Source organism: Fukomys damarensis, unplaced genomic scaffold (assembly GCF_012274545.1).
Source record: "Fukomys damarensis isolate Sample0158 unplaced genomic scaffold, DMR_v1.0_HiC HiC_scaffold_14, whole genome shotgun sequence".
Taxonomy (NCBI): domain Eukaryota; kingdom Metazoa; phylum Chordata; class Mammalia; order Rodentia; family Bathyergidae; genus Fukomys; species Fukomys damarensis.
In genome coordinates this window covers 49547895-49558450 of record NW_022900926.1, presented here as the reverse complement: position 1 = coordinate 49558450, position 10556 = coordinate 49547895, and the positions used below count along the sequence as shown (strand labels likewise).

General features: G+C 36.2%; 1 protein-coding gene across 3 annotated transcripts in view; it reads right to left on the bottom strand.

Annotated features, from left to right (window-relative positions):
• Positions 1 to 419: 419 nt before the first annotated feature.
• LOC104866905 (cytochrome b5 reductase 4) overlaps positions 420 to 10556 on the bottom strand; it is an 81941-nt gene continuing 71804 nt past the window's right edge. The window contains exons 15-17 of one of the 3 annotated variants that reach the window (XR_002025570.2): positions 7495 to 7659; positions 4658 to 5776; positions 1950 to 2019 (exon numbers count right to left, since the gene is read on the bottom strand). Coding sequence is in view for 2 of the 3 variants with exons in the window: in XM_033763369.1 (XP_033619260.1) it covers positions 1965 to 2019; positions 7495 to 7659 (220 nt within the window). In the remaining variant the exon portion in view is untranslated. Of the gene's footprint in view, positions 2020 to 4657; positions 5777 to 7494; positions 7660 to 10556 lie in introns of all 3 variants that reach the window. The other 2 variants (XM_033763369.1, XM_010631158.3) reach the window with 2 other exon arrangements.

Below are 10556 nucleotides of genomic sequence, written 5' to 3'. Positions count from 1 at the left end.
TATCAACATGCAACTGGTAACTGATAATCTTATGTGAGCAAAGATTACCTAGAAGATGCTTATAGATTTTTTTTTTTTTTTTGGCTTTTTGAGATAGGGTCTCACTATGTAGTTGACACTGACCTTGAACTCAATGTATAGCACAGGCTGGTCTCCAACTCACAGTGATCCTCCTGCCTAAGACTCCCGAGTGCTGGGATTACAGGCGTGCGCCACCACGCCCGACCTGTTTTGTTTTGTTTTACTTTAAAATACAATAAAAGAGGCTAGATAGTTTAGTGGTACAGTGCTTGCCTGAAATGCATAAAACCCTGGGTTTGATCCTCAGCACTGCAAAAAAGTAAATAAGCAAAGCACACTAAATGCAGAAAGATACACACACACACACACACACACACACACACACACACGAGTTTGAGGCAACTAGAAAAGGTCTGAGGTAACTAAAAAAGGAGAGAAGAAAAAAAAAAAGGTAGAGGGGCTTGAAGCTAGCCTGTTAGCCACCAGAAAGTGATGCCAGACTTGGACAGCTAAATTGTTGTCAGGCAAATGACATTAAGGGTAGAAATGGCTAAAGAAGAAGGAAGCACAGGAAACAGTGACTGTTTTCCTCTAGCCATTTGCACACAGGGAACTTCATAAAATGGGTGTTTGTAATTTGGGGAATGTTAATACTGTGCTCCTCTTGGTACATCATTATTTAGTGAAGCTTTAGCAATTTACAAAAGCAATTACATGGAAACTGGAGATTCCTACCATCCTCTAGTTTTCGAAAACACTGCTAATGCATTAAATGAAAAATCCAAGTTAGTTTATGCAGTAGCCACTTGTGCATTCAACAGTTTCTTCACGGAGAGCTCACCATGACTTTACCTACACCTTTTGCTGAATCCCAGTCTGTGAAAGGATCTGAAGGTTGTCACAGCAGAAAGGGAAGATAGGAAGCCAACACATCAGAGTCTAGATGGGCTCTCTGATGAACAGCCAGCTGTGGGAAGAGCAGCCAGCCAGGGAAAGAATCTAAATTTAAGGCTGAATATTTCTCCTTTCCCAGGTGATTTGGGTGGGCTCAAAAGAATTAAAATTTGATTCATTCCAAAGTACCAAATGATTATGTTAGGCTGTGGACTAAATCTACATGTTTGTTCTCTTTCTTGATGCCTTTGATTTTGACTAAGAATCAAAATAGCTGTAAAGTTTCTTTTAAGCTCTCTAACAGACCTAGTCCAAAACAGCATGTATGAGCTGGGGATTTGGCTCAGTGGTTCCACAGCATGCCTTGCAAGCACAAGGGCCCAAGTTTGAACCCTGGTACCACAAAATTAAAAACACAACAAAATAGCATGTATGAAATGTCTCCAGTATCTTTTACTGGTACCTTTTAAAATTCTCTTTTTAAGACATCGGCCCAATATTGTTGCATTCAACCACATTTTTACCACAAGGATTAAAAAGTACTTAAGTATAATTTTATTCTACTCTGATTCAATGCCAAATATATACACAAAATTATGTGGATAATTCAATAAGTTACAGCATTCCATGTTTTAATAATAAGGACATAAATGATAATTTCCTGAGTTAAAAGTACAATGTAAAATTTAATCTGTATTGCTAATAATTTATAGCATAGAAATATGATCAAAGTGATCACTTTATCATGTCATAAAACACAGCTGCTTATTTTAAAACAGTGATACAATTTCAATAAGGAAATTTGCAACTCATAACAAGGAATCTTGTATGTATTTGTTACTTCTTATGACTGTTTTTCCCAGTCAAATATTAGTAGTTATGGTACAAAATAAAGCCAACAAGTTATCTGTACTGACAGAATTTCATTTAAAAAACTGAAGACTGGATTGTAGTTAACCTTGTAATACGTACAAAAATTTTCTCTTAAAAATTTCTAAGCAATCACAAATATACATAAATTAACTGAAAAAGGAAACAACAGTTCTTCCTTATGCTGTAAAGCTGTGTATCTCATCTTTGGAAAAGTAAAGATCATGCAGCAACCTGAAAAACAAAGAACACATGCTTTGTAGGGGAAACGTTTGAAAGTAAATAAGATCAAGATTTACGATCATACTACTATACCTTTCACTTTCTCCATTTCATATGCATTTTAAAAACTCACATTGATCACTTCTAAATATCTGAGAATAATTCTTAAAATCATCAAATATCTAGTCAGTGTTCAATTTGCACAGTTTACTTATTGTAATAGGCTGATAAGAGTCTTTCAAGTATATTTTAATCTACAAGATAATTCTTTCTCATTCTCAACTATTTCTGTGTTCTACAATTTATACATTGGGAAAAGATCAGATTTTTATCTGTTAAGTCTCCTAGAGTACACTCATTTTGCTGCATCTCTGTGGCATTCCTTAGTAACATGCTCCTAGGTCCACTTACTTCCCATAATTTAATAACTGAATCTAGATGCTTGATCAGATAAAGATTTAATTCTTTTTGGCAAGACCATTTCATAGGTTGTGTTCTTCCAGCCAGTGGCACAGAATATATGATTACTTCTATTGCTGGATGCCAGCAACCACTGATGACATAAGTATAGGTCCATTAGTTCATTAGGGTCTAAAATTTGTAATATTCTATTTCTATCATTCTTTCTTTTTCTATCAGCTATGGAATTCTATGAAGACAAAGGTCCATTCATTTACTATGTAGTTATCTAGTAGTATGGCTCATATAGAAAAGGCAGATTAAATGTTTTACTGTATTTCCCCCTTTATTCATCAAACTGAGGAATTAATTCCCCTAGCATTTTATTTTCATTCTCTCACCAAATAAGAAAAGCAGACATACAGTATAGCTGAAATACAATTCAACAGACTGAAACCTCAGAAGTTGCTGTTTAAAATGCTGCTGAAATAATAACCATTTATTTAGTATTTACTATAATAATACATGTAGTCATTGTGCTAAGCATTTCTTATGCGTATTATTACTTATTCCTGTTTACAGGTGCACTAATACTTAAAAAGGTTAAACAGGTGGCCCTAGGACACCCAGCAAATGACTATAAGATGATTATATGTGATAGGGATGGGATTAAAACACCAAGTGACACTTTTTAGAGCACACAAATATACACCCAAAGGGACAGTAGAGAGCAGGAGTTGGGATTCAACAGTTAAGCCTCTCATTATGTGAGCCCATCCTATCTTTCCAGCTAGGCACCGTCTCCACAGGAAAAGGGCTGCATTCTAGCCAAGTCCATGTAGACCTTTGAATACGTCTACCCTTAATGCATCTGTTCCTTCTTTCCTGCTGCCTGTACTACCCCTCTCTAGCTCTTCTAACTGGTAACATTTTAGTTATCATTCAATAGGTCTTTCCTAACCCCACTATTCCTGCCTTTCCAATACACACACCCCTAAGTGAAAGAAATTTCTCTCTCTCTTAATTTCCTTAACATCTGGATTTTATCCTACTAGGAGTACTTATGAACTGAGTCATATTTTAGTTACTAGTATGTGTATCAGTTTCTACCACTAAACAGATGGAGACTTCCAAAGCTCAAGTCTATTTAACAGTGGATCAAAGGATCATTATTGTGTTTTGAAAAAAATAAGCTTCTGAATTTTGTCTATATATTGTTTTAAAAATAAGCTTCTGGGTTTTCCTCTGTTACTACATCATACAAATTGCCAGATGTTCAGCAAATATGGAGGGCATTTTTGCAGTGATTATGTATTTGTTTCTCAGTATTGAGGACTGGGTCTAGGCCAATCAAGTCCTTTATATAAAATGGCAGAATATTTGCATCCTATATATGCACACCCTTCCATATATTTAAATCATTTCTTTCTTAGAATAGCTGATACAATGTAAACGCTATATAAATAGTTGTTATACTATATTATTTGGGGACTAATGGCCTCCAGAAAGTTTATACATGGTTCAGTACAGAAGAAATTAAAAACATATATTTTTGATCCATAGTTGTTTGAATCCATAGATGTAAAATTTGTGGATATGGATACTTATAATATAACCTATGTGGCAGACACGAGGTTAACTTAAGAAGGCCCTAGAAACAAGTATGTCAGAGAACAAGTCTTTTTACAGAAAAACAATAAAATGATACCATAAGGAATCCATGTAATTTCAATTTAAGAAAGACATATTATATCCATTAATATGGTAAGGACAAGGAAGTCAGAGATATGAATTCCAAACTGAAAATCACAAGGTAAATGCTATAAATTTCAAGTACTGATTTGAAACAAGTTAAATCTCAAAAGGCAACTCCATGAAGCTTGTTCAAAGGTAATGCCAGGAATCCCTACATGATTAATTATATTACTTTCTGGGTAAGTCAGTTAGCACAACATTTAAAAACTAGCTCAGAGGCAAAAGTGAAAAAAGAGCTAGACAAATCAGAACTGATTTAAAAAACAAGATTATGACTACCTATTTTTAGGTATAAAGTATAGTGTGATGTTAAGCCAATTTAGTTTTTGATGTATGTCTGGCACTTCTGGCTGATAATGGAAAAAATACTGGCAACATTACAGTTTTAATCTATGTAGGTTGCATCCATCCTTTTAAATGGCATAGATATTAATATCATCCTTAATGAAACTTCAGTTTCACCTCTTGTTATATTGGCAATCTGTTAATTTCTCACCTCAATGTTCTCATCTTCATATTCTTCAACACCACCAGAAGATTCTTCTTCTTCCTTCACCCATTTTATAAATGGCTCTGTTGTGACACAAATCTCTAGCTAGTTCTTTTGAAATGTATTTCTTAGATGCCTCTTCTGACCAGCTCATGAAGACCTCCTCTTCCAAATGGTTTGCATCGTGCATGTCCTTCAAGATACGTGGGATCGTGGACAGGAGCTGAGCTTGATGCTTTGCTACCACACGCTCCAAATCATGAAGGACCACTGAGCTTTGGCGCTGTTGTGATAGAATCTTAGGAAATGGTGCCTGTATTTCTTAATTTGTTCTCTAATTTCATTGAAAAGAACTTCAGTCAGAACAAAAGCCCATGGCTCTTACGTCTAGCCTTTCTGCTTCAGCAACAATTTGTCAGATGACTCAATCATGTACTATTCTCTCTTTTCCTTAACAAAATCAAACAGGATATTCACATTATCTTCTATGGATCTTTCCAAATCATCACGGAGTGCCAGGACTTTTGCATGTTCATTGATTTACTTTATCCATCCTGCACCTCTAAGCTTCCTAGAGGACTGATTTTATTTGGTAGTTAGTGATGGTGGTGGTGGTGATGTCTCGCTGCTGGATATGGAGCCATTTCCCTTGTTTTTGCCATTTGTATTTTTCTTTTTTTCCTGTACCACTGTCACTTTTTTCAAGTGTATTTTTGAGAATGAACGTGCAGAGTTTGTGACGGTGTCAAGCATGCCTTGATACTCACAGTTTTTCAAAAATTACCTATTGTTTGCTTCTTCAGATTCACATACAGATCTGTTCTAGGATTCTCACACTCACAATGGAGAACCAATTTGTAAATGAATAAATTCAATATGTCTTCCAACTGATTTGCATTATAGGATCCACTGGCAATGTACTGGTTAATCGATTACCCTTTACCTCAAACAGTGTCTGCTCTCAGATCACAACCAACGTACTATATTTGGTGGGATATATTGGGAGCCAGTTAAGCACCTTTGCCAATCAACCATGTTGACTATCACTGCCTCGTTCCGTGTTCTTTGCCCTCAACCTTGGCAAACAGGTGGGGCATCTTGTAGTGACAGAACTGGCTGGAAATGCTGCAGTTGACAATGACAGATATTTGGGCTTATTAGTGGCTTATCAAGATAAAGAGATCATTGATTATAACTGTTTGATATCTTCTTTGTGGAGAAGGGATAACATAAATGACTGCAAGAGTTCTCAGTCTCTGACAGGAGAAAATTTTTGCCATTGAGGCTGTACCCTTCTTGTTTATATTCTACGTGACCCCAACACACATCCCAGTGACTGTGAAACAGCTAATTTTCATTTGAAAAAAAAAAAAGATATGAACCCAATGTGGCTCGCCTGGAACTGGGAAGAAGGGGTAATGGAAACTGGCCCAAGAGCAGGCAGCAAGCTAGGGGCCAAGCAGCAGCATGAGATCCATGTCCACACTGGCAGCACCAAGCCTGGGAAGCTGGCAGAGACACAGCTGTGAGCCCCTCAGGATGCTGGGGAGAACCTGCCCTGCTGTAGACTGGAGGGATGGGAGTGCTGAGCAGGGGGACTCAAACTCATGATCCTCCTGCCTCAGCCTCCCAAGTGCTGGGATTACAGATGTGTGCCACTACACCCTGAAGACAACTGAGTGTACGTGTACTGAGGTGCCAGTATGCAAGGAATGTATTGTAACTTCCAGGGAACTACAATAAGTAAGACAGCACCAGCTTAGAAGCCCATCATTCATAGGAGGAAAAAAAACCTAGTAACACTATGATGCTTCCAAATGAGATTCCTTCTCAGCTAGTCTTTCAATGCTGAAGGGTCAATGATTTTAATCAATAGTATATTGCAATCTACAAAGTACTTATTGAGATACAGTACTTCTAATATAGCAGTGTCACATGGGAGAAGACTATGTAGTTCTTAGCTTTTTTTAATAAAAAATTACATTATTTTACTTTTTGATCAGGCCAATCTTTTTGTAATGAAAAATAAAACAGCAAGGGCTGGCAATTTAGCTCAGTGGTGCTGCCGCCTGCCTCATAAGTGCAAAGATCTGAGTTTGAGCCCCAATACCAAATATATATATACATACATACATACATACATACATACATAATAAAACAGCAAGCTAAATCTAGGAAATATCGGATTAAGTTTCATATTAACAAGAAAAATAGGAAACTTAAGACAATAATATTTTAAAAACATCTAGTAACTCAATAATAGCTGTATTCAAATATTTTAAAGTGTCATTTTAGAGTTAAATCATATCAAGGTAAATTTCAAGTACAGTAATCACTAATATTGAATTTTTCATTGTCCAGGGCTCAACTATTAGTCTTGCCTTACTTACTTTGTAGTTCCTCCTTTATGTCTTGCTGCCTGGTTTTGAATCTCTGTTTTTATTACTAATTTTTACCCAGTTGCAAAAAATGAAGATTGAAAACTATGATGAGACTAACATTGCTTATTAATTACTACTTATATTATCAAGCTCTGGTGGAAGAGGTTCAGCTTTAATGTCCCAAATAAGATTGTGGTACCAATCTTACAAACGTCCATACTGCCAGTCATTGGCAGAGAACACTGACTGCTAGCTGTATGTTGCTACTGAGTTCCTACCTTAACACTATGCACAATCCTGGCCTCCAACCCTTTACCTGTATAAAGATTTAAAACTTTTTTAACAGATTATTAAAGTGTAAGTTCATATGATTAGGAAGACTCAATATATAAGTGAACCACTTTTATGGAAGATCGTCATTTCAGGATGCAGTGCATTGTTTCCCATCACAGTGCTACTCACGTCATTCCTTGTTCTATAAATGGAGTTGGTCCACAAATGCAGAGGAAGACTTTGGATTTTTCAAAACTTCGTTTCAGAAATTCAGAAAGAAGAGCTGATGAAATCTGTCCCTGCTTGCCATTCCATTCAGATGTTGGTGCTGAGAGAACATACTCCACATCAAACCTAGGCAAAGGAAAAAATTTTAAAAGTCTATTATTTTAGACATATTATTAGCATGTTTCAAGTTCAGTGGAACACCTCCCCCAAACAGCAATTTAATATATCAAAACTGGCACACTTGCCAGAAAATCCCTGGCATATAGGTAAACTGATCTTTACTAAGGATTAGCTTTTACCTTAGCAAGGAAAGTAATTCAGTATTTTTTAATGAACTCGCTGAAAGAGAATCTCAAGGGATCGCAGAGAGCTCCACATTTCTATTAATAATCTGCTTGTATAAATCACAGGAAAGAGTAATTTTCAATGTATTTTAATCACTGGCTCAAAATTCTCCAGTAATTTCCAAACCCTTATAACCATTTGGCTACAAAGCCTATTTGACTGCTTGCTGTTGCTGTTTCCCAGACCAACAACCTCAACTTGTGCTCTCCTTTCTCAGTACCACAATCCACTTGATCGCACAAGCCAGAAATCCTGGGAATCTTGCTCTGCCTCACCACCCATATCCAATGCTATCACCAAGTCATAGCTCTCTTCGCTTTTCGCCAACTTCATTGCCAACGCACTGCCCATTCTTGATCTTCTCCTGTGCTGCTTCCACTACCCTCCACTCATCTGTTCTTTGCTCAAACATCAGGTCCACTGGGAGGCAGTGGAGCCCCACCAGTCTAGAGTCCTTAATTACACACATTATGGAAATATCTCCCTTTTCTTCACAGCCCTTATTTCAGGTTACAAGTATGTAGTTCTACAATGATTATTTTATTGTCTACCTTCCTTATCAGACTACAGACCCCATGAGAGCAGGAATCATGGCTGTTTGTATCTAGTGACCAAGACACAGGAACACTCAAATACTAAGAATAAAACTGGCTAAATAAAGTATACGGGAAATAAAGTATATTACTAATAATAAAGTATATTAAGGGAAAGAACATCAATCTAAATCTCACAATGTAATTATAGACTATATCTTCTCACAGGCTTAGTAAACTATTAAGTAAATTGCTACTGAAAAGCTAAGCTATAATAAATTCAAAATTGTTGCAACTATTGTTTGCTCATTTTAGCAAGCAAAAATTATTATCATTTCCAGTAGCACCAAATCAAATGTATTTCTGCATGTTCTAGTGAGTAACTGAGATATTTCCCGAAGAGAAATACTTTAGATAATGGCTATCCATTAATTTAAATCTTAAGAAAGAGTTAATGTGAATAGCTTCTCATTTGAAGGGACAAGGGAACCAAACAAAAGAACAGAAAGAAAATGTGTCTGCCTTCATATCACTGTGCCTCAGTTAGGTTAAAGTTCCCCAAAACTGACACAGACCAAATTCAGAACGCCAACCAGGTCTAGAGAACTATCCTGCCTCTGCATACAGATCCCAGCCTCTTAAGTCTTAGAGATCTACTTGTGGAAGAAGGGAGGGGGAACTATGTAATTTCCCACAACTCTAATATTTTCTGATTTTAAACTCAGAATATCTGCAGAACTGTGCTTTATTTCTTACCTCTGGGGATGCAATTTACTATTAGTATTAATCTATTCAATAGAGAACAGCTTTCCCAAATACAAGTTGCGCATCCGTAATCTGAAAATCTGAAATCAGGAGTGCTCCAAAATCGGAAACGTTTTGAGCATAATGTCAGTGATGAAAAAGTTCTGGATTGGGAAGCATTTCAAATTTTCAATTTCAGATGCTCTACAGTAAAGTCTATGCAAATATCCCAAGACCTCCAAAATCTAAAACACTTCGAGTCACAAGCATTTTGGATAAGGGATAGTCAACCAGTACTTTCTTTCATTAACTTGTTTTTTCTTTCGTAGTCCTTAAAATTTGGATAATGTTAGAAAATTTCAGAATGTGATATTTGCTTACTGCTCCCTAACGGGATAGTTCTTATTTGTCTTGTTCAATAGTTTATATAGGCCTGGCTCAACAAGAGAGTACAAAAAATAAATTTGTTGAGAAAATAAAGAAATTTATTTACAGAGAAGCCACATTGGCTAAAATTTAAATTTTTATTTGGAAAAACAAGATTATGTACTTTCACATATGAAATTATATATATAAATGTATGTGAATTAATAAGTAATTTTGCTGGAAAGATTTATAGTCTTTCATCAGCATACTGAAGGGAATCCCAAAGCAGCTGTAGAGCCACTGTCTAAGAAATTTCCAATTATACACACATTTTGGGATAAAGACAGTGCATGGTTACATTACAAGAGAATAGTGGTCTCCGATGGCTCTATTTAAAATGAGCCTAACACTGGAATAAAATGAGATATATAGATTAATGCTGAAATCTATGTAATCCGCACTGAGTACCTATTCACAATTTTTCTTTGCTGAGATGCTTTTAAAAAAAAGTTTAATCAATGGCCTACTTTCTGCAAGCATCTACTAAATGTATGGTCCAACAGCTAGGATCTTTATATAAATGATATAAATTTCTTATGCATTTTGTATTCATTCACATAATGGTCACTTGGTCACAATTTTAGGTACCTCGTGGAAAAAGTGAACAGATGGCATGAATATAATTTAAGGATATTTCAGAGAGGCTGCTATCCTGCATATCACCTTCTTCACTGGATAAGAAAATAAGTTAAACTGGAGCAAGAATAATTCTAAGTTAAAGAACTCCTTAATGAAGGATTTCTTATATCAAGATAGAGATCTTCTCTTGGAATTTTCTGAATTCAGGCCAACTTACTGTCTGAAATAGTTATAGCACCAAGTATAGAAAGAGCATATCAATAAACATCCTGAAATTCTTCTCTGCCCTATGATTTCAAAAGCACCAGAAAAAGGGCCAGGGATTTAGCTCAGTGGTTCTGGCGACTGCCTCACAAGCACAAGGACCTGAGTTCAATCCCTGGTACCAAAAAAAAA